This window comes from Saimiri boliviensis, chromosome 17 (genome assembly GCF_048565385.1).
Source record: "Saimiri boliviensis isolate mSaiBol1 chromosome 17, mSaiBol1.pri, whole genome shotgun sequence".
Lineage (NCBI taxonomy): Eukaryota > Metazoa > Chordata > Mammalia > Primates > Cebidae > Saimiri > Saimiri boliviensis.
The window spans coordinates 8,209,461-8,237,329 of record NC_133465.1 but is presented as its reverse complement, the minus strand read 5'-3'; the positions used below and the strand labels follow the sequence as shown (position 1 = coordinate 8,237,329).

Genomic DNA, 27,869 nt, shown 5'->3' with positions numbered 1-27,869 from the left:
AATATTCCCAAAGGTCCTGCCCTAGCCCTGGTCTCAGAGCCCCCTTATACCTGAGCCTCATCTCACCTTCCTGATCCAGATCTCGTTGACAATCTCATCCCGGTAGTTGGTCAGGAAGGGTCCCATGTAGGAGAGGAAGGCAGCTGCCAGGAGGCAGTCCCCCACCAGGTAGCCCAGGTCCTCATCCAGGCCCTGGCAGACAGGAGGGAGGGTGAGCCTGCCCGGGCCCCGGCACGCTGAGAGACACTCGGAGTGCTTTTGAAGGCACCCTCCTCTGGACACCAATTCAAAGAGGTTCTTTTCCATCTCCTCAACCTTTGCATCCTGACAATTCTAGCCTGGTTCTAATTACTTTTGAGCTCCCTATCTCTTACGGCAGTGTTTACATTCTGGTGATAAGGCCTAACCCTTTTCAGGAGCTCAGAAAGATGTGCCATGTCTGTTTTCTCTCCGGTCGGTGGGCTATGTCAAGAGTCCTTGTGTGCACTTCCCAGCCCTACCCAAACACTGAAGCAGATCCCAAATGGTGCCAAAAGCCTTTCTTCCATTGCTGTCACCAAAGGTGTGCAGGGGGAGGGGAAGGGCTCCCACACCTCAGTTCTTAGAGGTCCCTATACTCAGGTGTCCCTATTTTCCCTGACTCTCCCTCAAGCAAATGGGGACGGGTCTCTTGGAAGTGATGGGCAGAGTGAAAGAATACCAGGTGATACAGGTGAATGGAAGGACAGGTAAGTGGAGGACACAGTCAGAGAGCAGGCCTCCCTCCCTAGCATCCCACTAGGCTGGCCTTGGGGACTTGTCCTGGTCTCACCTGAACTGTCTCCTCCCATCTGGCCTTCTCGCCAGCCAACCCTGACACCAGCATCCCGGCTCGCTCCAGCTTCATCTCCATCTCTTCAGACTTCTTGCGAAGCTCCTCCTTCTGTGCCAGCTTCTCGTCATACTGTTTCTTCAGCATCTCCAGTTTCTCAGCTACCTGGGAGAGATTGCAATATAGGGCATCAAACAGAGCCACACTGTTTTGTTCAAATCATGACTCTGCCATTTTGTAGCTTTGTTCATCTCTTTGAGCCTCAGTCTCCTCATGTTGCAAAAGAATACTTACCCTATAGGATTGCTGTGAAGAGTAAACGAGATAAAATACGTGTGATGAGGTAAGGTACATTTTCTTCCCCTTTCCTAGCTGGTAGGAGATGGAGACCTCTTGAAGCATAATAAACCACACAAGATTGGTTGGTAAGAGAAGGCCAGAGAGCACATAAATGACTGCCACTCCATGCCAGAGACCAAACCTAAGGTGGAATCTTGAAAGACGAAGAAGCAGTGAGAGATGAACCCAAGAGCTGTTAGAGGAAAAGAGTCCATTCAAGACAAAGGACTGGCTGGGTGTGGTGGCTCATGCCTGTAATCCCAATACTTTGGCAGGTCAAGGCAGGAAGATCTCTTGGGGCCAGGAGCTTGAGACCAGCCTGGGCAACATGGTGAGACCCCCGTCTCTATTCAAAAAATAGAAAAGAAAAAGGACCAAGTCCAAGTACCCACACTAGAGATGGAGGCCTGGGCAGAACTGAGTATACTAGAGAAACCTCTCTCAAGTCATTGCCATCGAGGGACTCTGTTAAGGGCGGAATGAATATATATACACACACACACATACATATAGGGATATATATGTATATATACACACACACATATATAAAGGGAACTAACATGTATGCTGTGCATGCTATGTGTAACCCTCACCCCATATTCCTCATGATGAAAAAGACAGCGACACAGTGTATCCAGGCACAACTGCTGTTGGCCGATCAGATACACGTATAGGATCATACACACATACAGGATGTTGGGATGGCTCTATCAGGTCTCTACTTCAGATTTCAGTGAATATATATATAATAACATATATAACATTTAATATATCATAGGTAATATATGTATATAACATACAACAAATATGTATATCATATACAACATATAACATAATATATATTAGAAGTACATAATATATAACACATGTATTATATGTATATAATATATAGGTTATATATATAATGTATAACATATATAATACATAACATATATAATATATACTATATATAAATATCAACTGAAATCTGAAGCAGAGAACTGATAGAGCCTTGTCCTAAGATCCTGTATGTATGTATGGTATGTGTATCTGATCGGCCAACAGCAGTTGTGCCTGGATACAGACTGTATCACCATCCTTTTCATCATGAGGAATGCGGGATGGGGGTTACACATACCATGCACAGCATACATGTTAGTTCCCTTTCCTGCTGCCACCTCACTAGGAAAGGCAGCCTGCAATTGTGGAAATAGTTCTGCTACTATAAAGCAGAAGTAGCTCTGCCTTACTGAGTAATTCTGGTAAGTTTCAACTTTTTGGAGCCTTGCCGGGGTTGCTGTGTATAAGGGTGATGTGGGCTGAGGCGCAGTACCAAGCACACAGCACCCAAGCAGTACCTGGCCCAAGCACTTGGAAATGGTACAGATCACTCGCCAAAAAATATTCTTTAAAACAACGTGGAGATTCAAGGTGTCACCTTCCAGGGAGTCTCTGTGAATCTGCTGTGATTCTGGGGGCTGTCTGATAAAATAAAAATAAATAAATAAAAATAAAGTGTCACCTCCCAAGGACTTGAGAGCTTATAGGTTCAGCCTTGGGAGTGACCTGATAGATGCCATTAACATCTAAAGAAAGAAGGTGTAACTCAGAAAGCACGTGGTCAGCTGGGCCACTCAGAGGAGCACTTGCTGGGGGCCCACAGGGTGGCAGGGCGGGGGGCGCTCTGACCCCACACATCAGTGTCGGGTCTAGCCCTGATGGAGCTGATACTTCAGTGGTCTTTGCTCCAACACCTGCCAGTGCCAGGATCATGTGATGGAGCTGGGTCCACCCTCATCACCAACATTCCGATTGTAATTTCACTTCCCTTGGAGATGTGTCAGTAGGGAGGCATCCAGGCTGCTTGATAGTTCTTTTTGTTTTGTTTTATTCATTTCCCTTTTTTTTTTTTTAAATAGATAGTTCTATGTTTCATTACTTATTTTATGTGTGGTGGTGGTGTTGTCATTGTTTATTGTTTATACAAGAAATACATGCACAAGGTTAAAACCTAAATGATATAAAAGAGGTTACAGGAAAAGTAGCATCTAGATCACCTTTCCCACGCCCAGATTTCTTCATCTGAGGCAAACTATATTTTTATTTGTTTGTTTGTTTGTTCTGAGACAAGTCTCACTCTTGTTGCCCAGGGTAGAGTGCAATGGCGTAATCTCAGCTCACTGCAACCTCCACCTCCTGGGTTCAAGTGATTCTCCTGGCTCAGGCTCCCGAGTAGCTGGGATTACGGGCATGTGCCACCACAGCCGGCTAATTTTTGTATTTTTCATAGAGGTGGGTTCACCATGTTGGCCAGGCTGGTCTCAAACTCCCGACCTCAGGTGACCCTCCGGCCTCAGCCTCCCAAAGTGCTGGGATTACAGGCATGAGTCACCATGCTTGGCCATGGCAAACTACTTTTTAATCACTTTCCTTTTTATTTATGCTGATTGTTACTTCTGTATCTCTGAAAAATATGCTTATGCCTCTACTTTTAAAGTATGCTAATCTCTTTGCAGCTTTAAATTTTTAAAAATTATTATGAAAACTTGTAAACCTAGAAACACCCATCAGCTAGATTTCACAGTTAACATTTTGCTATATATATTTCATATACTTGTTTTTTGCCAAAGTATCTTCAAGCAAATTAAAAACTCATGAAATTTCAAGCCTAAATACTTCAAAACACATCTCTAAAAATTAATAAGGACATTATTCTGCATAACCATAACACTATTATTACACCTAATAAAATCTTTGTCATATCTTAGAAAATAATTTTTACTACCTGGTTTTTTGTTTTTTTTTTTTTGAATAATGAATATATTTATATAAATAAAAATCCAAAAGGAACAAAAGTGCCTATGGTGAAGGGGAGGTCTTCCTCCCACTCCTGGGCCCTGTCCCAGGCCCTGCCCTGGTTTCCCGGGTAGCTTTCTAGAATAGTTCCTGCACAGAATTGCTTCTATATAAAGAAAACATAAGCAGTGTGAAGGCAGGGACTTGTTCACCACTGAATCTTTAGATCTAAAATAATGCTCGGTACTCATACATTTTTTTAATAAATGAATGTGGGGTGTTTTTTTGTTTGTTTGTTTGTTTGTTGTTTTTTGTTTTTTGTTTTTTGTTTTTTAAGACAGAGTCTTGCACTGACCCAGGCTGGAGTGCAGTGGCATAATCTCAGCTCACTGCAACCTCCACCTTTTGGTTCAAGTGATTCTCCTGCCTCAGCCTTCCAAGTAGCTGAGATTATGGGCACCCACCACCATGCCCAGGTAATTTTTGTATTTTTAGTAGAGATGCGGGTTTCACCATATTGGCCAGGCTGGTCTTCAACTCCTGACTTCCAGTGATCTGCCCGCCTCAACCTCCCAAAGTGCTAGGATTACAGGCATGAGCCAATGTACCTGGCCAGAATAAATGAATTTTTTATCAGTGGTTATATACCATAACACTGTTTGTACTTTACTATTTTTTTTGTTTGTTTCCAAATCAGTTCTTATGAGCTGCCTCATTCTTTTTAGCAGCTGTAAAACACTATTGTGAGTGATTGAACTATGATTTATATAACAAGTCTCCTACAGATACACATTTGTGTTTTTCCAACATTCTGCTATGAACAATGCTGTAATAAGTATCCTTGTACAAGGTCAGGCATGGTGTCTCACGCCTGTAATCCCAGCACTTTGGGAGGCAGAGGCAGTATGATTGCTTGGGGCCAGGAGTTTGAGACCCCTGGCAACATAGCAAGACCCTGTCTCTACAAAAAAGAAAAAAAAAAAAAAGAAAAATTTTTGTACAGGCATGAGCACATCTTCACACTGCTATTTCTTGTTCCTTTAATTTTTTTTTTTTTTTTTTTTTTTTACTTTGTGAGTTTTGGAATAGCTATTAAAAATTCAAAAGGTCCATGAGGGTAGGAAAAGTCTTCCTCCTAACCCTGTTCCCCACTCAGCCCTTCTTTAGAGGTAGCCAATGTTACTATTGTTACCAGTTTCTTGACTCTCCTTCCAGGGATATGCTATACATATAGAAGCGTAGTCTATATTGCTGTTGCCTGGTGTATTTATTTTAGATTATTTCTTTTTGTTTTGTTCTGTTTTGTTTTTTGCAACAGAGTCTCACTCTGTCGCCCAGGCAGGAGTGCAATGGTGTGATCTTGGCTCACTGCAACCTCCACCTCCCAGGTTCAAGCAATTCTCCTGCCTCAACCTACCAAGTAGCTGGGAATGACAGGTGCCCACCACCACACCTCGCTAATTTGTGTGTGTGTGTGTGTGTGTGTGTGTGTGTGTGTGTGTATTTTTAGTAGAGACAGGGTTTCACTATGTTGGCCAGGCTGGTCTGGAACTCCTGACTTCAGGCGATCTGCCTGCCTCAGCCTCCCAAAGGGCTGGGATTACAGGTGTGAGCCACCACACAGGCCCCATCTCTGCTAAAAATACAAAAATTATCCAGGCGTGGTGGCAGGAGCCTGTAGTCTCAGCTACTCGGGAGGCTGAGGCAGGAGAATTGCTTGAATCAGGGAAGTGGAGGTTGCAGTAAGCCCAGATTGCTCCACTGAACTCAATCCAGCCTGGTAGACAGGGTAAGACTCCATCTGAATTGTGCACTTTAAAATAGTTACAATAGTATATTTTATATGTATTTGACCACAGTCAACCCCCTAAGAAAAGGGGGTATACATATGTGAATTTATAACTACCAATACAGTAAATTCTTATTGGTCGGATTATATCTCTTATATTAATCTATTGCTAAAGATTTCTCCGAGTTAAATTTAAGTGCACAAGTCATGGTTCCAGATAACTGACATTTTGTTGAAGCTAAAACCAAGATTTTCTCCATGTATCCTCATTTCCTCAAATGCTATTGGGTTTCTACTACGGTCTTTGGCAACAGTAATAACCAGTTTTTTGGCAACATAATTTGATCTGCAACTTGTGTGTGCCTTATTAAGACCCTTGAATTCTTTTTTAATCTTGAATGATGCTCATGAGAGACTTCATTCTGAACTAATACAGCCTTTAGTTTCTGAGGAACAGCATACTTTTCCAGGGAGAAACAGCCCAGCTTAAGAAAACTGATCTACCCAGAGAACCCTCACCCCACTATGGTCCAAATGTTCATGTCTCATTCAAATTCATGTTCGAACTTAATCCCCAATGCAGTGGTGTTGGGACGTGGGGCATCTGGAAGGTGGTTTGGTCATGGGGGTGGGGCCCTCAGGAATGGGATTAGTGCCCTAATAAAAGAAGTCCAAGAGAGCTTGTTTGTCCCTTCTGTTATATGAGAACACACATAAGCATCATCTGAGAGGAACTGGTCCTACCAGGCACCGAATGTACTTGCACCTTGATTTTAGACTTTCCAGCCTTCAGACTGTAAGATATCAATTTCTGTTATTTATTTATTTATTCGAGATGGGGTTTCACCATGTTGGCCAGGCTGGTCTTGAACTCCTGATCTTGTGATTCGCCTACCTCAGCCTCCCAAAGTGCTGGGATTACAGGTTAAGAGCCATCACACCTCATCAATTTCTGTTATCTATAAATTACCCAGTATTTTGCTCCAGTATTGGGCTCCTAGAGAGGAGCCCAAAAGAACTGGGATAACCCCTCAGCTGAGACTGAGCAGAAGAGGAAGTCGGGGTAGCGGGGATGATTTGGGGACTTTAACTTCAGAAACTTCAATTCTAGAATTTTAACTCACAAAGGCAAGATTAGTTGATTTTGGATTTCCATTCCTTAGGACTTTAGTTTACAAAGGGATTTATTTAATCTCTGAAATTTAATTTCTCCCTGGGGGTTATATTCAAATTTGTGGAATTTCTATGTATCATTATTATTGGAGCATTTTAATGCTATCATTTAATTGTGCTGCATGGCCTCTGATATGTTATGTTGGACAATATGACCAGACATAATTTGGAATGAAAAATAGGACAAAATGTGAATGTTCAACCTTGGGGATACAGTTGCCCTGAAGTAGATTAAGACATAATTTGGAATGCAAAATAGGAAAAAATGTGAATGTTCAGCCTTGGGGATACAGCTGTCTTGAAGTAGATTAAGATTCGGTTCTGACTCATTTCAGAGCCTTCCGGGGCCCTATATATGCCAGTTGTTTGTAATCCTTGTACATCAGAACTAGCTGACGAGTGAGTAATGGCTAAAGCTATTTACTCACACTTTGTACTGATCTGCAATGTAGTTGGGCTCTGAGCCTCTTTTCAGACCTGAGACCCAGTACTATGCATAAGCTTTCCTACCTCTGGTAGGCTCTGACAGGAAAGCTTTTAAAATGTTGATTCTGGCAGGGTCCGGTGGCTCACGCCTGTAATCCCAGCACTTTGGGAGGCAGAGGCAGGCGGATCACCTGAGATCAGGCGTTCAAGACCAGCCCAATCCGCATGGTAAAACCCTGCTTCTACCAAAAATGCAAATATTAGCTGATCATAGTGGTGGGCGCCTTTAATCCCAGCTACTCAGGAGGCTGAGGCAGGAGAATCACTTGAAACTGGGAGGCAGAGGTTGCAGTGAGCTGAGATTGTGCCACTGTACTTCAGCCTGGGCAACAGAGTGAGACTCCATCTTAAAAAAAAAAAAAAAAAGTTGATTTCCAGGCTCTGTCAGGGATTCTTACTTAATTGGCCTGGGATGGGGCCCTGGTATCAGCACAGCGCCTAGTTGTAAAGTTCTATTAAAGTGTACATTTAGGGCCAGGCACCGTGACTCACACCTGTAATCCCAGCACTTTGGGAGGCCGAGGTGGGCGGATCACTCAAGATCAGAAGTTCAAGACCAGCCTGGCCAAGCTGGTGAAACCCTGTCTCTACTAAAAATACCCGTCCCCACCCAGCGTATGCACAGATACCCTCACGTTGTTCTTGGTTCACAGCAGCAACATAGACACCCTTGACCCATCCCCCTGGCAAAGACCATTTGCCACGCAGATTTCATCAGTTAGTATCTCAGACCCCATCTCCAAAGGCTGTGACAGAGACTGCCAGCTCCCAAGCCAGTCTTTGGAAGGGCTCCTGGGTTGCAGTGCCCTGAGCCTTTATAACCCTCTGCAATCTTAGCTTTCTGAGCCAGAGGCAGCCCAATCTGAACAGGGCAGAGTGGGAAGAAGACAAGACTGGAGTGAGGTAGGACATGGGAAAGGCGAGTAGAATTAGATGGGGAAAAACAAATGCTTAATGAAGCAATCTAGAGCTCAGGAAGAGGGGCCTCTGTGGACAGGAGAGCTGCTCACCTCCCGCAGCTTCTCCTGGGCCTCAGCGAGCGCAGCTTGCTTCTCCCGAAGCTGAGCCAAGGCAGCGTTCATCCGGATCCGCTTGGGCTCCACCACCCGATACAGCCGTCCATACAGCTGCGGGGAGACAACCAGGCTGTGGGGGTTGCCCACTAACCCACTAGCCCCCTCACCTCCAGGCATCCTCTCCTTCCACCTGAGTCTGGCATCTGCCCTCCTCCCAAGCATGCCCTTCCTACCCCCAGCCCCAGCCCAGCCGCCCTTACCTCCATGGCCCGCACCCACATGCAGAGGGACTTGGCAGCCAGGGAGACGCGGCCGATGATATCAGGCTGGAAGTCAGGCTGGGCGCAGTAGGCCCCAATCTTCTTCAGCACCTTATCTGAGATATTGTCTTTATCAAAGTTGATCAGTGACTTGATGAAGTTCTGTTCCCCTGTGGGATGAAAACTAGGGGCCTTAGCCAGAAGCCTAATGCCATCCTCCTTGCCCAGCAGTTTCACCTCTACTACTCGGGCCTTGCCACGTTTTTCCTGGGCTCAGTTCCTAAGGCCAAATTCTGACCTGGCCTCTAGTTCCTCCCTCTGACTTGGCTCTGTCTCGAAGCGCATCGCAGCCCCCAAGGTCCCTGACGATCCTCCCAGCTCCTCCCTCACCACTTACCTTGAACTCTCAGCCAAGCAACCCTACACTTTATTTTTTTCTCTTTGCTTTGCACTTTCTTCTAGGGCAGGGATCACCAAACCAAGACTGGCAAGCTGTATTCTACGATGGGAACCCAGAGCAGAGCAAACCACGGGAATAGAACACAGGGTCCCGGTTCCCATTTTTGGATTCTTGTCCCCTCTGGGGGCCTGCGGGCATTCCTGACCTTGGATGCAGGCATCTTTAGGACAATTTTGTGTTTTGTTTTTTGTTTTTTGTTTTTTGTTTTTTTTGAGACGGAGTTTCGCTCTTGTTACCCAGGCTGGAGTGCAATGGCGCGATCTCGGCTCACCGCAACCTCCGCCTCCTGGGTTCAGGCAATTCTCCTGCCTCAGCCTCCTGAGTAGCTGGGATTACAGGCACGCGCCACTATGCCCAGCTAATTTTTTGTATTTTTAGTAGAGACGGGGTTTCACCATGTTGACCGGGATGGTCTCGATCTCTCGACCTCGTGATCCACCCACCTCGGCCTCCCAAAGTGCTGGGATTACGGGCTTGAGCCACCGCGCCCGGCCGACAATTTTGTTTAATACACAGATGCTCCCAATAAACCCATCATACATTGAAAATTGGTAAATCAAAAACACATTTAATGCATCTAACCTACTGAATGCCATAATTTAGCCCAGCCTAACTTACGTGTGCTCAGAGCACTTACATTAAGCCTATAGTTGGGCAAAATCATTAACACAAAGTCTATTTTATAACAAAGTGTTGAATATCTCATGTAATTTATTGAATATTGTACTGAAAGTGAAAAACAGAATGATTGTATGGGTACCATTGTAAAGACAAAAAATCTTAAGTCAGGCCGGGTGCAGTGGCTCAAGCCTGTAATCCCAGCACTTTGGGAGGCCAAGGTGGGTGGATCACGATGTCAAGAGATCGAGACCATCCTGGTCAACATGGTGAAACCCCGTCTCTACTAAAAATACAAAAAATTAGCTGGGCATGGTGGTGCGTGCCTGTAATCCCAGCTACTCAGGAGGCTGAGGCAGGAGAATTGTCTGAACCCAGGAGGCGGAGGTTGCAGTGAGCCGAGATCGCGCCATTGCACTCCAGCCTGGGTAACAAGAGCGAAACTCCGTCTCAAAAAAAAAAAAAAGTCAAACCACTGTAAGCTGACTGTCAGTATTAAGATGACCTGTTTTCTGTTGCTTATAACCAAATAATCTTTTTTAAAATTTCTTATTTAATAAATTCTAAAAGCAATCAGAAACGTATTTTTGCTTTTTCTTTTTTAGTGAAAAGAAACAGGTAACTTTGTAAGAAGTCAGAAAATACCAATAACAACCAAATCATCGTTTTGTTTTGTTTTGTTTTGTTTTGGAGACAGAATCTGGCTCTGTCACCAGGCTGGAGTGCAGTGGTGCAATCTCAGATTATTGCAGCCTCTGCCTTCCAGGTTTAAACAATCCTCCTGACTCAATCTCCCAAGTAGCTGGGACTATAGGTGTGCGCCATCATGCCCAGATAATTTTTGTATTTTTTTGTAGAGATGGGTTTTCACCATGTTGCCCAGGCTGTTCTCAAACTCCTGGGCTCAAGTGATCTGCCCACCTTGGCCTCCCAAAGCCTGGGATTACAGGCTGTGAGCCACGGCACCCAGCCCACAACCAAAGAAACGTACCTGATATTCATGCGATCTCCTTTCTACTAAGCCCTGTGCTCTTGAGGGTGGGTACAATGCCTCATCCATTTCTATCTTTCTGTGTGTCTGCTGCACGGCCAACAATCAGTAAACACTGGGTGAGCGGAAGTCATTTCTCTCATGGTCTCTAGCTTACCTAGCTGCCTCTTGGCCTCTGCCCACGTCGGCTCATTGCCTCGAAGAATCATAACTGCCTGCATCACTATCTCCACTTGGGCTGGGGGCCGTCCGTAAGACTTGATCTCTCCTATATCCTTCTTGTTCAGAGACTCCAGGGCCTGGGGAAAAAAAGGGATAAACTGAGGGAGCAACTCAGCGGGTAGGACAGGTCCTTATGGAGACAGGACCGAGTGGAGGCACCACCTCCTCTTCCCACTTCCCCAGAGTCTTTGAGGACAGAGAAGTCTGGCCCATTCCCTTCCCCGGGGCCTCCCATTCAGGCTCCCATCCTTGAACCCGCCCCTGGTACCCGCATGGCCTCTTCCAGGGCGGGCAGTGCCTCTTCTAGATCTTTCTGGGCATTGTCAGCCAGGGCCTGACACTTGATTTCCTCAACTGCAATCTTTTCACTATTGGCTGTGACGGCCTAGGGATGGAAAAAGGACAAGGGTTTTCTGTCTTTGCCTTGGGCAAAGATGGAAGAGACCGTGTGGGTGGAAAAGATGAAAGAGAAAGCTAAATTATTTATTTTATTATTTTTTGAGACAAATCTCACTCTTTCACCCAGGTTGGAGTGCAGTGGCATGATCTCAGCTCACTGCAACCTCCGCCCCCCAGGTTAGCGATTCTCCCACCTCGACCTCCTGAGGAGCTGGGATTACAGGCACCCGCCACCATGCCTGGTTAAGTTTTGTATTTTTAGTAGAGTTGGGGGTTTCACCATGTTGGCCAGGCTAGTCTTGAACTTCTGACCTCAGGTGATCCTCCTTCGGCCTCCCAAAGTGCTAGGACTACAGGCGTGAGCCATGGCGCCTGACCGCTAAAGAAAATTTAAGAAGGGGAACGTGGGAGTGGGGCACAGGGGTGGGCGTGGGTCCCCGACCTTCTGCTGCTCATCCGCCTCCCGCTTCTGCTGCACAATGATGACCAGGTACTCCTCACACTGCTTCTGGAACTCGGCCACCTTCTTCTTGGCATCCTCCAGCTCCAACGACATCACTTGCACCTTTTCCCTAGTTTCATCGATCTTGAACAAGCCTGTCCGCAGCTTATTGGCTTGGTCCAGCAGCTCCTGCCGTTTTTCTCCCAGCAACCTGCAGGGGAGCATAGGACAGGGTGTGTAGAGGGGCGGGGCTCCCAGCAGCGGAGTGTCTCATGAGGTCTAACTTCCCCGTGTCTCTCACGTCCGCCCTTCCTTTCAGTTGCCACCAATGCTACCACCACCACCCTGGTCGGGTTTCTATCATCTCCTGCCTGGGTCATTGCCAACAGCTTCCCAAGGGGTCTTCCTGATTTCAGGCTCTCATTCCTCCGGTTTATTCTACTTAACCACTAGCGGAATCAGCTTGTTAAATAGTCTCCATCACCCCACTTCCCCTAAGTGAGACTCTTCCTCTGTTCCCCACTGTGGAACAGGCAGGCAGGCTGGCCCAGGGCAGGAGCTGTCCCTCAGCTCTAGCCTGATTTTTCCACTGTGAGAATGAATGTGGGCCTAGTATTGCAACAATGTATTTCTCTCTGTGTCTGTCTGTCTCTCTCTCTCCTCTCTCCTTTCTCGCTCTTTCTCTTTTCTAGAGGTGGCATCTTGCTTTTTTGCCCAGGCTGGTCTCAAACTCCTGATACCAAGTGATCCTCCCACCTCAGCCTCCCAAAGTCCTGAGATTACAGGCATGAGCCACTGCACCTGCCCCACAATTTCTGATATATATATATTTTTGAGATGGAGTCTCACTCTGTCACCCAGGCTGGAGTACAGTGGTGCAACCTCCACCTCTCGGGTTCAAATGATTCTGCCACCTCAGCCTCCCGAGTAGCTGGGATTACAGGCACCTGCCATCATGTCTGGCTATTTAATTTTTGTATTTCTGTAGAAACAGGGCTCCACCATGTTGGCCAGGCTGGTCTCCAACTCCTGACCTCGGGTGATCCGCTCACCTCGGCCTCTCAAAGTGCTGGGATTACAGGCATGAGCCACTGCATCTGCCCCAAAATTTCTGATTTTTAAAGATAAGCTAAGAATCTGGATGTTTCTAAGGCCCCCAAGTTGTAAATATTGGCAGCTCATTCAAAAAGTTTTCAGCATTGTTCAAGGGAACAAAAAAAGAGTCTATGTGTATTTTTTTCTGTACTAAGTGAGAAAACACATGTAAAGGGTTTATCACAGTGACCAGCAGTCAACAGAAGGTAGATGTAAGTCTACATACTCAGGTATGGATTTTCTTCTGTTCACTGGTATATTACAAGTGTCTAGAATAGCACCTGGAACATATTAGGTGCTCCATGTGTTAAATGAATGAATAAATGTTGACTATCACTATTATTACAACTGGATTTTTCTTCACCCTGATTAAAATCCTTAACCCAGGTGGGGCACAATGGTTCACGCCTGTAATCTCAGCACTTTGGGAGGCTGAGGTGAGCAGATCACTTGAGGTCAGGAGTTTAAGACCTGCCTGGCCAACATGGTGAAACCCCGTCTCTACTAAAAAAAAGAAAAAAAAAAAAAAAACCCACAAAAATTAGCCAGATGTGGTGGCAAGTGCCTGCAATCCCAGCTACTTGGAGGCTGAGGCAGGAGAATCGCTTGAACCCAGGAGGCAGAGGTTGCAGTGAGCCAAGATTGCACCACTGCACTCCAGCCTCAGCAACAAACCAACCAACCTAACCCAATAAATGCCAATTCCCCATGTCTCTTATACCCTTCAAACCTTGGGAGGCAGAGGTTGCAGTGAGCCAAGATTGTGCCACTGTGTTCCAGCCTGGGCAACAGAGTGAGACTCCGTCTAAAACAAATTATTATTGTTTTGCGCACATAAAAAGATGCTTAAGAGATGCATTCTCATTCTGTCACTCACTAACTTCATGAATGAATATAAAATTCTGGGAAATGATGGTGTTATATTGTAATTTATCAAAAGAAATATGTATTTGGTCTTCGTGTCCACTTCCTGGCACACAGCTCCTAAGCCTTTGGCATCTCCAAAGTGGTAAGTGTCTTTTTGTATATCAATGAGTTGGCTGGTGGCTGGGCACTGCTAGATAGCTTCAGGATGGGGGCTGGCTGCTCCGGAACCAACCGATTGGAGGATTGGAATTTTCAGCTGTACCCCCTGAACCTCCAGGGAGGAGCGAGGGTTGGGGTGGGAATTGAGGATTGAGTTGATCACCAATGGCCAATGATTTAATCAATCATTCCTGTGTAAGGAAGTGTCCTTAAAAACCTAAAGGACAGGGTTGGGAGAGCTTCCAGATTTGTGAACAAGAACACATCCACATTCTGGGAGGGTGGCATGTCCCAACTCCACGGGGACCCTTGGGAACCTCACCTTATGTTTATTTTATTTGTATCTTTTTTTTTTTTTTGAGGCGGAGTCTGGCTCCATCACCCAGGCTGGAGTGCAATGGCGTGATCTTGGCTCATTCCAATTTCTGCCTCCCAAGTTCAAGCGATTCTTCTGCCTCAGCCTCCAGAGTAGCTAGGATTACAGGTGTGTGCCACCACACCTGACTAATTTTTGTATTTTTAGTAGAGACGAGGTTTTACTATGTTGGCCAGGCTGGTCTTGAACTCCTGACATCAAGTGATCTCCCTGCCTTGGCCTCCCAAAATGCTGGGGTTACAGGTGTGAGCCACCGTGCATGGTCTTATTTGTATCTTTTAAAATATCCTTTGCAATAAATCAGCAATAGTAGGTGAAATGTTTCCCTGAGTCTGTGAATCACTCTAGTAAATTAACTGAACCTGATGAGGGGGTGGTGGAAACCCTCAATTTATAACTGGCCAGGCAGAAACACAGGTAAAACACTGGGCTTTCAGTTAGCATCTGAAGCAGGGGGTGTCTGGTAGGTGACTGAGCCCACCACCTGTGTGATCTGACGCTGTAACTCCAGATAGGTCGTTTCAGGAATTGAATTATATTGTAGGACATCCAGCCGGTGTCCCTTGGAGAACTGCCTGGATGGGGAAAATGCCCGCCACGTCTGGTGTCAGAGTGAGGTACAGCCAGCCTTCCGTATCCATGGGGTCCACATACATGGATTCAACCAATAGAGAATCAAAAATACTAAAAAAAAAAAAAGTCTGGGCATGTGGCTCATGCCTCCCAGCACTTTGGGAGACTGAGGCCGGTGGATCACCTGAGGTTAGGAGTTCAAGACCAGCCTGGCCAACATAGTGAAACTCTGTCTCTACTAAAAATACAAAAAATACACACACACAAAGATTGACTGGGCATGGTGGCACGTTCCTGTAATTCCAGCTATTCAGGAGGCTGAGGCAGGAGAATCACTTGAACCCAGGAGGCGGAGGTTGCAGTAAGCCAAGACTGCACCACTGAACTCCAGCCTGGGTGACAGAGCAAGCCTCCGTCTAAAAAAAAAATCCCAAAAAAAGTTGCATCTGCACTGAACATGTACAGACTTTTTTCTTGTCGTTATTCCCTAAACAATACAGTATAACAACTATTTACATACCATTTACATTGTATTAGGTATTATAAGTAATCTAGAGAGGATTTAAAGTATATGAGAAGAACGTGCATAAGTTACACGCAAACACTCCATTGAGCATCTGTGGATTTTGGTATCCATGGGAAGTCCTGGAACCAATCTGCATGGATGCTGAGGGGCTGTACCGTGTTAGTGAGAGAGAAGGGAAAACGCTTTGGTTTTTGGTTTTTGGTTTTTGTTTTTTTTATCTATCTCATACAGGTAGAAAGTCTAGAAGACATTAAAGGCAGACAGGAAATGACTGGGTATATTATGGCAATGTTCCAGTTGGATTATGGTGGGAAAAAGACAGAGAAAATCCAGGCGCGGTGGCTTATGCCTATAATCCCAGCATTTGGGGAGGCTGAGGTGGGTGGATCACAAGGTCAGGAGTTAGAGACCAGCCTGGCCAACATGGTGAAACCCTGTCTCTACTAAAAATACAAAACTTAGCCATGCGTGGTGGCACAGGCATGGTGGCACATGCTTGTAATCCCAGCTACTCAGGAGGCTGGGGCAGGAGAATCGCTTGAACCTGAGAGGTGGAGGTTGCAGTGAGCTGAGATTGTGCCACTCCACTCCAGCCTGGGTGGCAGAACGAACCTCCATTTCAAAAAAAGAAGACAGAGAAACTACATGCCAGAAAATAAGGGCCAAGAGGGCATGAAGAGGGGCCGAGGGAACAGAGCCAGGAGGCTCCAGAGACAGCCCCTCCCAGGGAAAGCCCCAGGTCTCTCTTCCTAACTTCCTGGGCAGAACCATGACCTTTGCATCTCTGCCCTTGCACACCAACATCATTGCACCAATCGCCCTCAGAAGACACCAGCCTCCCTGGCCTTGCACATCCCCTGCTCTCCTTCATACTTCTTATATCCAGACACGAGTTCCAGGTAGTTGGTAGGCGTGACGTAGTTGTATCTCCGCAGTTCCAACAGCATCTTCTGGGAATACTGAGCCACTGACCAGTGCATAGTGACGAAGATCTGGGCCACCTTCCTGTGGATCTGAGGCCGGTGACACAGGATGAAAAGGCAGATGGAAACAGAAGGGGGAGGAGGGAAGCCGGGTTGAGATGAGGATGGGGAGGCAGAGCTCACATTCTCCTGCGTGCCCAGGTCTACTCCTATGAGGTACTTCTCGGCCACCTCGAGCAGGGCCTCTTGGGGCCACTCTGAGAACCAGTTGATGGTTGTGCAGTTCACCAAGGCTGGGTACTGGCGGATCCAGTTCCTGGGAAGGGGTTTTGAGAGGCTGTCAAGTCCATGCACACACACAGCCTCCAGGTCCCGGCTTCCCCACACGCATCCACCCACTTTCTAGGAACCTGAAATGCCCCACTCCCTTGCTCCTGCATCTCCGTGTCCAAATTCTGTTCCATGAGAGCTAGTTCAGCAGAGCATGGAGACACAGGTTCTGGAGTCGGAAAGACCTGGTTCTACACTCAAGGTGTGGCTCTCCAGCAAGAATCTAAGCTCTTTGAATGCCAGTTTCCTCATCTCTAAAATGGGAATAACAATACATACTGACTAGGGTGGGGGATTCAATGAGGTGTCACATGTGAAAAGCTCAGCATAGCACCTGGGTATGGTAAATACACCATGTACCACAACCATTAAAAACAAAATGGTAGGCCAGGCATGGGGACTCACGCCTGTAATCCCAGCACTTTGGGAGGCCAAGGCAGGTGGATCCCTTGAGCCAAGGAGTTCAAAACCATCCTAGGCAACATGGCAAAACCCTGTCTCCACAAAAAGCACAAAAATTAACTGGCCGTGGTGGCATGCACTATAATCCCAGCTACTACGGAGGCTGAGGCAGGACGATCACTCGAGCCTGGGCGATGGAGGTTGCCGTGAGCCAAGAGGGCGCCACTGCACTCCAGCCTGAGTGACAGCTCGAGACCCTGTCTCAACAATTTTTTTTTTTTTTTTTTTTTTTTGAGACTGAGTTTCGCTCTGGTTACCCAGGCTGGAGTGCAATGGCGCGATCTCGGCGGCTCACCGCAACCTCCGCCTCCTGGGTTCAGGCAATTCTCCTGCCTCAGCCTCCTGAGTAGCTGGGATTACAGGCACGCGCCACCATGCTCAGCTAATTTTTTGTATTTTTAGTAGAGACGGGGTTTCACCATGTTGACCAGGATGGTCTCGATCTCTTGACCTTGTGATCCACCCGTCTCGGCCTCCCAAAGTGCTGGGATTACAGACTTGAGCCACCGCACCCGGCAACAAAATATTTTTTTAAAGGTAATCCAAATTGCTTCCCTGCACAAGTTCTCTGCCCTCTTCCTAGTTTCTGATGCCCTTGAAAATCTAGTCATATCAAGAAAATGTGGTTTAGACATACAAGATTATATTATTCAGCCTTTAAAAAAAAAGAAGGCAATCCTGACACATGCTACAACACAGATGAACCTTGAGGACACTATGCTAAGTGAAAACAAGCAAGTCACAGAAAGACAAATGCTAGCTGGGTGCAGTGGCTCACACCTGTAATCCCAACACTTTGGGAGGCTGAGGCAGGTGGATAATTTGAGGTCAGGAGTTCAAGACCAGCCTGGCCAACATGGTGAAAACCTGTCTCTACTAAAAGTACAAAAATTAGCCAGGCATGGTGGCACATGCCTGTAATCCTAACTATTGGGAGGCTGAGGCAGGAGAATCGCTTGAACCTAGGAGATGGAGGTTGCAGTGAGCTGAGATAACAGTACTGCATTCCAGCCTGGGAAATACAGCGAGACTCCTTCTCAAAAAAAAAGAAAAAAGAACAGAAAAGAAAAGAAAAGAAAAGAAACACAAATGCCACATGATTCCACCTATGTGAGGTATCTAAAGTCAGACTCATAGAGACAGAGATAGAATGGTGGTTGCCAGGGTCTGGGAGGGGGTACAGAGGAGTCGTTTCACGGGTATGGAGTGCAGCCTCAGGAGTGTGAGAAAGCTCTGGAGTATGAGTGTGTATCACACGGCTGAGCTCTGCACTCAAAAATGGTTAAGACGATACACATTATGTTATGTGCAGGGTTTTCTTTTTTTAGACGGAGTTTTGCTCTTGTTGCCCAGGCTGGAATACAGTGGTGAGATCTCGGCTCACTGCAACCTCTACCTCCTGGGTTCAAGCGATTATCCTGCCTCAGCCTCTTGAGTAGCTGGGATTACAGGCATGCACCACCATGCCCAGCTAATTTTTGTATTTTTAGTAGAGACGGGGTTTCACCATGTTGGCCAAGATGGTCTTGATTTATTGACCTCGTGGTCCGCCCGCCTCGGCCTCCCAAAGTGCTGGGATTACAGGCGTGAGCTACCACGCCTGGCCATATGTGTGTGTTTCTAAACCACAATTAGATTTACAATGACAAAACAAAACCAAAAAGCCACCACCACCACCAACAAAAAAAGTCTAGTTATACCAAAAGAGGATGGATGACTCCCATGTGTCCACAGGAACTGCCTGAAAGTGGGCACAGCCTACAGAAGGGAGATGGGTGAGTTGGGCAGAAGAGCCTGCTGTTACTCCTGACAGGAATTTCCAGAAGGCACAGGAGGCCACAGCAGGGTGAGGGAGCACATGAAAGGGCTGGGAGAAGAAGGATGTCACGGAAGTCACCTGAAGGGGTCCCCCACGGGGCTGAGGCAGAGCACGATGTGCAGGTTGTTGCGCACGCGCTCGATGAGGTAGGCGAAGAGGCTGTCCGACGACTCTGGCACCTGCTCCGCCCGGGCCTGGTCTATGATGTGCGACTGGATCTGGGCAGAAACCGCCAGGGTCAAAGCGCTGGCAACTCCATGGCAGAATCAGTGCGGGCAGCAGGTCGGGCGGGGCTGATGAAGTGTTGCCCAGGCTGGACTCGAACTCCTGGCCTCAAACCATCCTCTCACCTCAGCACCCTTCCCGCCCCTGAGTAGCTGGGACTGTGCCTGGCTCTGAAGTGTAGGGTTTTTGTTTTCGTTTTCTTGAGACAGAGTCTTGCTCGGTCACCCAGGCTGGAGTGCAGTGGCACAATCTTAGCTCACTGCAACCTCTGCCTCCCGGGTTCCTGCAATTCTCCTGCCTCCGCCTCTTAAGGAGCTGGGATTACAGGCACCCGCCATCACCCACGGCTAATTTTTGTATTTTTAGTAGAGATGGAGTTTCACCATGTTAGTCAGGCTGGTCTTGACCTCCTGACCTTGTAATCCACCTGCCTCAGCCTCCCAAAGTTCTGGGATTACAGGCATGAGCCACCGCGCCTGGCCTTGAAGTGTGGGTTTTAAAGCAGCTCTGCCCAGGGTCCCTGGAGGGGACCTTCCATCTTACAGGGGTGAGGTGGGCTGTGGGGGTGCTCTGGTGGCACATTCTTGGAACTGGGGTCCTTCTGGGGTCAGCCAGGCAGGCCAAAGCACTGAAGAACTGACTGGTCGAGGGTGTGGAAGGAATCCTACCTCTTCAAATTCATCAGTCTTGTAGAGATTGGGCACCTCGCCTGAGCTGAGGATGTTGTTGATGTCCTCTAGGAAAGACTCATCAGCTATCTGGGTGTCCACAAAAAGGAAGGACGTGGTCTTGAGCTCCACCCCAGCCTGGCGATACAGACGCTTGATATCTGGCCCGGGGAGGGAAGGAGGACGAACTTGCTGCAGATGCCCCGTCCTGGGCTTGATTCTTCTTCTGAGAGTTAGGAACCCTCCCCGGCCCACAGCATGCATGCAACATCATCCTGCATCCAACACAGGCCAGGCACGTCTCCCCGTGGGGCTGCCAGCCCTCCTCTCTTGTCACTGTGGAAATGCACGCATCTCATCTTTCATTCCTAGCGTTTCAGAAACCCAGCTGTACCGTCTCGGAACTCTTGCTTCCGATAATGTTTGGTGACCTCGATCTGGAAGGTGGTATACTCGCAGATGGATGAGGCCAGGCGGGCCAGACTCTGGCGCCCGCTGCCCCCGATGCCCACCAGGAGCATGTTGCCCCGAGGCTGTCCGATGACCCGCACGATCCGTGTGACTGGGGGTGGGGTGGGTGTGAGGGTAATGAGTTGGCTGAGCAAACTCAGGGGACCTCCAGGCCCTAGGCTAGGGATTGGGGCCCCTGAAACAAGCAGAGGAACCAAGAGGTATGAGAAGTTGGTGCCGAAGGCCCAGGAAGCAAATCAATGTTTAACCTCCACCTTCTCCGTTTAACACCCACCACCACCAGGGTATCTGCGGCCAGGGAGAAAGGCAACTTCAGGAACTCAGTTTGGGAGATCTGGGAAGGGACCCCTATTTCCTTAGACACACCCCCTAACTGAGATGACGGGGAAGGGGACGGGAGTAGCAGGCACTCACTGTGTTCGATAGCCTCTCGGAAGAGCACTAGCTGCATGGGCACCACGGAGGGTGACAGGTTATACTCATTCAGAGCTGTCTCCATGGCTGATTTCAGCACTGTCAGATCCATTAGGTCTTCATATACCTTGGGCTCCTTCAGGAAATCCCCTGGGCCATGGGAAGAGGGGATCAGGGTCTCAAATGCCCGATCTGCCTCCCCCGGTCCCTCCGCCGACCCCTTCTAGCTCCAACGTCCTGAGAGTGTCAAGCCCAAGGCCGTCACAGCTCCCAGCTCACCAAAGATAGGAGGACGCTTGCTGGGACAGAGATGGTGGAACGTGAGGTCAAAGAAGGAGCCGAGCTTGTCACTTATGATGGCCATGAAGGCTTCTGTGTCCGCCACATCAACCAGCCGGTCGGAGAAGACTCTGTGGGCAGGGAACTGGGATGAGATCTGGGGGTAAAGAGGAGAATGGTCTGGGGAAGGCAGCGTCAGGCTGGGAGTGGAGCAGGGGTGGGAACAAGGCTGAGGAAGCCTGCGTCTGGCTGGGGCGCATGCATGGCACCTGAAACATTCATGGATCCAGAGCCGTGTGATGCTGGACTTGGTATCGTGGAAGTCCTTGTTGGCTCTAAGCATACCCTGGAACACCTGGAAAGAGGACTGACTGTTGGGATCAGGGAGCAAAGGCATTCCCTCCAGAAGTTTGGGGGTTTTTTGCTTTGTTTTGTTTTTGAGACAGAGTCTCACTCTGTCTCCAAGGCTGGAGTTCAGTGGTGCGATCGTGGCTCACTGCAACCTCTGCCTCCCGGGTTCGAGTGATTCTCCTGCCTCAGCCTCCCTTGTAGTTGGGACTACAGGTGTCTGCCACCAGGCCCCACTAATTTTTTTTGTATTTTTAGTAGAGATAGGGTTTTGCCATGTTGGCCAAGGTGGTCTTGAACTCCTGATCTCAGGTGATCCGCCTGCCTCAGCCTCCTGAAGTGCTGCGATTACAGGCGTGAACCACCGCGCTTGGTCCAGAAGTTTTAAAGGTAAGGGCAGGTAATGTGGCACTTCAGGATGGGGGGTGACTCAAGGTCAGGCCAAGAGTCACCTTGGAGATGTCTCGAAGGTTGAAGAGGTAATGGATCTTGGTGGGCGTGGGCAGGAAGCGCTGTACCACGGTGTTGTACATGTCCAGGGTGGCCTCTGTCACCACGTTCCCAATGGGCTTCACCTCTTCCTCAAAGTCCTGAAGCTTCTGATTGATCATGGTGCCGAATATGCGGATGATCTGGGACTCCTAGAAATAGGCCCCGGCTCACTCTCCAGGGCTCCCGGCCTTCCAGCCAGGAGGGAGGCCAATGAGGAGCTTGGCTCGGGGGCAGAATTTAAGGGGGCATCAAAAAAAATTCCTAAACTCAAAAAAAGACAAATGATAAGTACTATTTTAACGCTATATATATAAATACTTTTTTTTTTTTTTTTTTTTTTTGAGATGAAGTCTCACTCTTTCACCTAGGCTGGAGTGCAGTGGCAACATCTCAGCTCACTGCAACCTCTGCCTCCTGGGTTCAAGCGATTCTCCTGCCTCAACCTCCTGAGTAGCTGGGATCACAAGCACCTGTCACCACGCCAGCCAATTTTTGTATTTTTAGTAGAAATGGGGTTTCACCACGTTGGCCAGGCTGGTCTCAAACTCTTGTCCTCAGATGATCCGCCCACCTCCACCTCCCAAAGTGCTGGGATTACAGGCGTGAGCTGCTGCGCCCGGCCTTAATTCTGTATATAATATATAGTTGCCCAAGCTGGTGTGCAGTGGTGTGATCATGGTTCACTGCAGCCTCAACCTCCTTGGCTCAAGCAATCCTCCCGCCTCACCCTCTCAAGTAGCTGGGACCACAGTTGTACACCACCACACCCAGCTAATTTTTGTATTTTTTTGTAGAGACAGGGTTTCCCCCACTTGCCCAAGCTGGTATCAAACTCCTGGGCTCAAGTAATCGACCTGCCTCAGCCGCCCAAAGTGCTGGGATTATAGGTGGGAGTCACCATGCCTGGCCAACACAGTATTTAAAAACAAAAATGAATGCAAAAATACTCATGATGAATAAGCACAAAAGTTTTAAATAAAGACCAGATGGGGATTACTGATTCCTCCTTTTGCCTTAGGCTCCAATACGGTTTAGCATTGCCCATTACTGATCTTGTATGTATTCAAAATAGTGGTATTTTGCTCATCGTACATTTTTGGCATTAATTTTAATTAAAAAAAAATATTGCATTACTACAGATTCACCAGTTCTAGTGGCCAAGTCTCAATACCTTTCCTGTTCACCTGGGGTCCCATGACCCCACATACTCCTCCAGTTCTCCTTCTCACCCCATAGGATCAATAAAATGCCACAGACAGAAAAAAAAAAAAAATGCCAGCCCAAGTGTGGTGGGAGGCTGAGGTGGGCGGACTGCTTGAGTCCAGGCGTTTGAGACCAGAATGGACGACACGGCAAAACCCCGTCCGACTGAAAACACAAGTCAGCCTGGTGGTGGCGGGCGCCTATAGTCCCAGGTACTCTGGAAGCTGAGGCAGGAGAATCACTTTAACCTGGGAGGTGGAGGTTGCAGTGAGCTGAGATCGTGCCACTGCGCTCCAGCCTGGGTGACAGAGTGAGACCCTGTCTCAAAAAAAAAAAAAAAAAAAAAAAGTGTTAACATATTTAACATATTGTTCTCCTGATTACAGTCTTTTGGGTGTCCCCTTAAATTCTACACTGAGACGAGTGACTCCCCTGCCTGGCTCTAATCCGGACACTGCCGTGGGCTTTGTAGGATCTACCTTCCTTAGTCTATTTGGGCCCCACCGTGTTCTCTGCCCACTGGGATTGTAAGGCTCCCCTGTCCACAGCTAGGAAGGTGCGGCTCCATCCCACAGCTCTTCTAGCTCACGAGCCAGCGCAGGCCCCGCAGATCGTCCCAGCTTCCTGTGTGGAGCTCTGCTGGGGGTGCCTCGGCCTCCTGGGATCTGGCCCCTGCTTCTCTGGGTCAGGGACATTTCACCTCCTACCCTCCCCTCGTCCCACAGCCCCATGAGGTCCTCACTGTGGGGAAGGTCATGTTGATCACGTTGAAGCGACTCTGTAGCCTTGAGGAGATGACGGTCCGTCCACCCCCAGGGGGGCCCATGGCAGCCATCAGGAACATTTCCTATAGAGCACCAACCACCCAGTTGGAGAGGCAGGTGGAGAGAGGGGAGAGAGGCGTCAAAACAGGGAGGGTGATGAGGAGCAGGAGGAAGACAGTGCAAGGAGGGACAAAGGGGAAGAGGAACAGGGATGCTGCAAGTAGAGAGGAGCATGGAGCCCAGAGCAGGGAGAGGTGGAGAAGGAAGGGACACGGGACACTTGTTTTAGAACCAGGAAGGCATCTGTCTGTATTTCATCCTTACAATCTGTGTACTCAAATGAGAAAATACAGGTAAGTACAAAAATTTGTGTCTTCTAGACTTTCTCTTTTTCTTCTTTTAAAATTGTATATATCTATACACAGGTGTGTGTGTTCTCTCTCAAACACACGTGACTATATCACTAGGCGAGTGTTTGTGCCTGAGTGCCAGATATACATGCAAACAACCCTAGAAGCCAGGCTGCAATGCCTGCTGCCTGCTGATTAAAGAGAAGCAGCCAGGTGTGGTGGCTCAGGACTGTAATGCCAACACTTTGGGAGGCCAAGGTGAGAGAATCTTTTGAGCTCAGGAGTTCAAGACCAGCCTGGGCAACATAGCGAGACCTTGTGTCCAGTAAAAATCAATGAAATTAACCTAGCACTCCAGCTTTGGCAACAAAGCAAGATGAAGGAAGGAAAAGGGAAGGGAGGAAGGAAGGAAGGAAGGAAGGAGAAACAAAGAAGGAAAGAGGGAAAGAAAGAGAAAAAGAAAGAAAGAAAGAAGAGAGAAAAGGAAAGAAAGAGGAGCAGACAATAAGCTCAGAACCCCACGGAGGAGCCAGGACGGAGGGAGGATGCCTGGCTCGTGAGTGGGGAGCTGAGGACTGCTGTCACGGAGCCAGGACACTCCTGTGTGGAAAGAATACAGGATGAAAGGACCATAGCCTGGGGTCCCAGTGGAGTGGGGACTGAGCTTATCCCACAAGGGAGCAGAGGCCTGAAGAACAAATTCTTGGGAGACTTACTCGAATGTACTTGATGGTCTGCTTTGCACGGTCATACCAGAAGCCATAGTCAATCCAGAGGCGAATCAGCTCCAGGGGTGGCTGGGACCCAAACATGTCCTTAGCGGGCATATTTAGGTCATCCATAAAGGTGATCATGCTTTTGCCCCCGAATGGCACGTAGACGCCCTTGGTTCTCTTCTCAACCCTGCTCTCAATGATGCTCTGCACGTTATTGGATGTGGTCTGGTGAAAAGGTACCGAATGAGTGTGCGGGTTCCTCAAGAGAAATGTGGGCTTGGAGAGGAGTGTCAGGCAGGTGCTTGGATCCCGGGGGAGCACAGAAGGCAGGGAGATCGGGCGGAATCGAGCGCCTGGCCCCTGGGTCCCTGACACACCTGTGCGGACATGTTGACAATCAGCACTGACCACTGGTTGGAGGGCAGGGACTGCAGAACGCTCTGGGCGATGGAGGTCTTCCCAGTCCCCACGGGACCCACCAGCAGAACAGGATTCTGGCTGGCCACCAAGGTGCTCACCAGGTAGTTGTAGCGAACAGTGTCGACAGTGGGCACCATGATCTTATAGAAGGGGGCGCTGGGGAAGAGCAGGAGCTGGCTCTCAAGGACCACGAGCCCACCACTCTCTATTCACCACCCTGCCCTCCAGTTGGGCCTGAGGAGCACACACCCCCCTCAAGGGCCCTGTCCCAGGCCCTCTAGGTCCTGCTTCCTGTCCTCAAGAGGCAGCCCTTCCCTGGGACCCGCCTTCTCCTTCCTATGGCTCACTTTTGCTTCCAGGACCCATCTCTCTTGCCACATTCCCCCACCTACCGCTGCCCCACGCCCTCCTCACACCTAGGCCCGGCTCTTACTTTGGAGGGTAGCGCCAACTCTTAGGGAGCTTTTCCTCAAATGATGTCCAGTTCCGCATTTTAGGGTCCACAAAATACTCGTATACTGTGTCCTAAGGAGGGCACGTAGGTCAGGTTACCAAAGCCTGCTTTGAACTTTCCCCAGCCCAGAGAATGGGCCCCAGACCACCGGGTGGAAGAAAGAGAGAGACAGCTGGGCTGGCAGGCTGAAACCTAAGCAGATCTGAGATCGGGGATGCCCATGGTTCTGGAAAAACAGGGCAAACAGAACAGCTGGGTGTGAGTGCCCGACCTTATTGGGAAAGGAGCCCTCGATCTCTCGGAGGTAGCTGTCAATCTTCTTGCGGCCCTCCTCATCCACAGAGGCACACACAGACCAGATCATGCTGAACACAAATGTCATCTCTACCATGGTGACATAGTTCTCGCTGTCAGCTGGATTCACCTGGATGGAAGACGAGAAGAGGAAATCACCCACCTGTAAGAGATGAGGGGGTCTAGCTGGCAGGCTCGTGACACCAGAGTGTGGAATCTTCCTCCTTTCCTGTCCCTATTTGGAAAATCGCAGTTTTCTAAATGTGCATGTTTATCCACAACCTGCAGAAAGACTGAGACAAACCTGAAATTTCTTATAGCTCAGCAGTTGCCCGAGCTTCCTCACTGCTAAGTCATAAAGATACAGACATCATTCGGCCACAACAGGCCTCCCTTGAAAAAGCACCCATGGGTGCTCAGGTGACAGGTCCAGAACAATCCTGGTGACTTGTTTGTCATTGCAAAACACTGGAGATGACCTAAATGTTTGCCAGTAGAGCAGTGGAAAAACAAAATGCAGTGTTCTGCCATGGAATCACATACAGCAGTTAAAGCAATAAAATGAATCTACATGTAGCAATATAGAATTCAAAATGTATTGTTAATTTAATGGTCATGTTGCAGTATATAGCATGATTTTTTTTTTAATACCACATTTTCAGCCAGGTGTGGTGGCTCATGCCTGTAATCCCAGAACTTTGGGAGGCAGAGCCGAGTAGATCACCTGAGATCAGGAGTTTGAGATCAGCCTGGCCAACATGGTGAGACCCCATCTCTACTAAAAATATAAAAAATTAGCCTGGCATGGTCGCAGGTGCCTGTAGTCCCATTTACTAGGGAGGCTGAGGCAGGAGAATCGCTTAAACCTGGGAGGCAGAGGTGGCAGTGGGCCACGATCACACCACAGCACTCCAGCCTGGGCAACAGTGTAAGACTCTGTCTCAAAAAAAAAAAAAAAAAAAAAAGAGTAATCCTCAATCCTATCGGTGGGAAATTATGTTAAGTAAGAATTGACTGTCTGCCAGTTTCAGTCCAGAATCCTTAGTCTGTGCTCCCAGCTCCTCTCAGCACACAACACATCACACCATCCTCATGGTCCAGTCCTCTCCTCGGGGTCTCTGTCACACTGAAGAGCATATACCACAAATACCACCCACCACACCCGGCTACAGACCAGCTCGGCGCCCCCCAACCCCGCCAGGCCTGACTCCTGTGTGTTTGCACTTCTGCAAAGGCCACCCTTGCCCCTCTGCTCACCCAGGAAGCCTCTCCCACCCAGCCCATCCTCTCCTATCCAGCCCGTCCTCCTTGGGATCTGTGTGCCATTGATCCTCATAACTGCCCCCTCCCCACACGGTACCTGGCAAGTCCATCTACATTATTTTTTTTTTTTATGAGATGGAGCCTCGCTCTGTCTCCCCCAGGCTGGAGTACAGTGGTATGATCTCGGCTCACTGCAGCCTCCGTCTCCTGGGTTCAAGCAATTCTCCTGTCTCAGCCTCCCAAGTAGCTGGGATTACAGGTGTGCACTACCACACCTAGCTAATATTTAGTAAAGACGGGTTTTCACCATGTTGGCCAGGCTGGTCTTGAACTCCTGACCTCAGGTGATCCACCTGACTCAGCCTCCCAAAATGCTGGGATAACAGGCGTGAGCCACCTCACCCAGCCCCATCTACATTTTTTTTTTTTTTTTTTTTGAGACGGAGTTTTGCTCTTGTTACCCAGGCTGGAGTGCGATGGTGCAATCTCGGCTCACCGCAACCTCCACCTCCTGGGTTCAGGCAATTCTCCTGCCTCAGCCTCCTGAGTAGCTGGGATTACAGGCATGCGCCACCATGCCCAGCTAATTTTTTGTAT

General features: G+C 48.4%; 1 protein-coding gene across 5 annotated transcripts in view; it reads right to left on the bottom strand.

The window, feature by feature from the left end:
- The window catches only part of DNAH2 (dynein axonemal heavy chain 2), a 120,523-nt gene that overhangs the window by 18,321 nt on the left and 74,333 nt on the right, over nt 1–27,869 (bottom strand). For all 5 annotated transcript variants that reach the window (XM_074388138.1, XM_010339803.3, XM_074388137.1 and 2 more), the window contains 21 exons: nt 25,987–26,139; nt 25,695–25,786; nt 25,219–25,417; nt 24,842–25,066; nt 23,754–23,858; nt 21,769–21,957; nt 21,238–21,323; nt 20,969–21,099; nt 20,690–20,839; nt 20,199–20,366; nt 19,805–19,965; nt 18,990–19,129; nt 16,484–16,616; nt 16,251–16,390; nt 11,782–11,992; nt 11,209–11,325; nt 10,876–11,017; nt 8,650–8,819; nt 8,384–8,500; nt 812–976; nt 67–192 (listed from right to left, as the gene is read on the bottom strand). In XM_074388138.1, the coding sequence (XP_074244239.1) occupies nt 67–192; nt 812–976; nt 8,384–8,500; nt 8,650–8,819; nt 10,876–11,017; nt 11,209–11,325; nt 11,782–11,992; nt 16,251–16,390; nt 16,484–16,616; nt 18,990–19,129; nt 19,805–19,965; nt 20,199–20,366; nt 20,690–20,839; nt 20,969–21,099; nt 21,238–21,323; nt 21,769–21,957; nt 23,754–23,858; nt 24,842–25,066; nt 25,219–25,417; nt 25,695–25,786; nt 25,987–26,139 (3,120 nt within the window). The remainder of the gene's footprint in view (nt 1–66; nt 193–811; nt 977–8,383; nt 8,501–8,649; nt 8,820–10,875; nt 11,018–11,208; nt 11,326–11,781; nt 11,993–16,250; nt 16,391–16,483; nt 16,617–18,989; nt 19,130–19,804; nt 19,966–20,198; nt 20,367–20,689; nt 20,840–20,968; nt 21,100–21,237; nt 21,324–21,768; nt 21,958–23,753; nt 23,859–24,841; nt 25,067–25,218; nt 25,418–25,694; nt 25,787–25,986; nt 26,140–27,869) is intronic.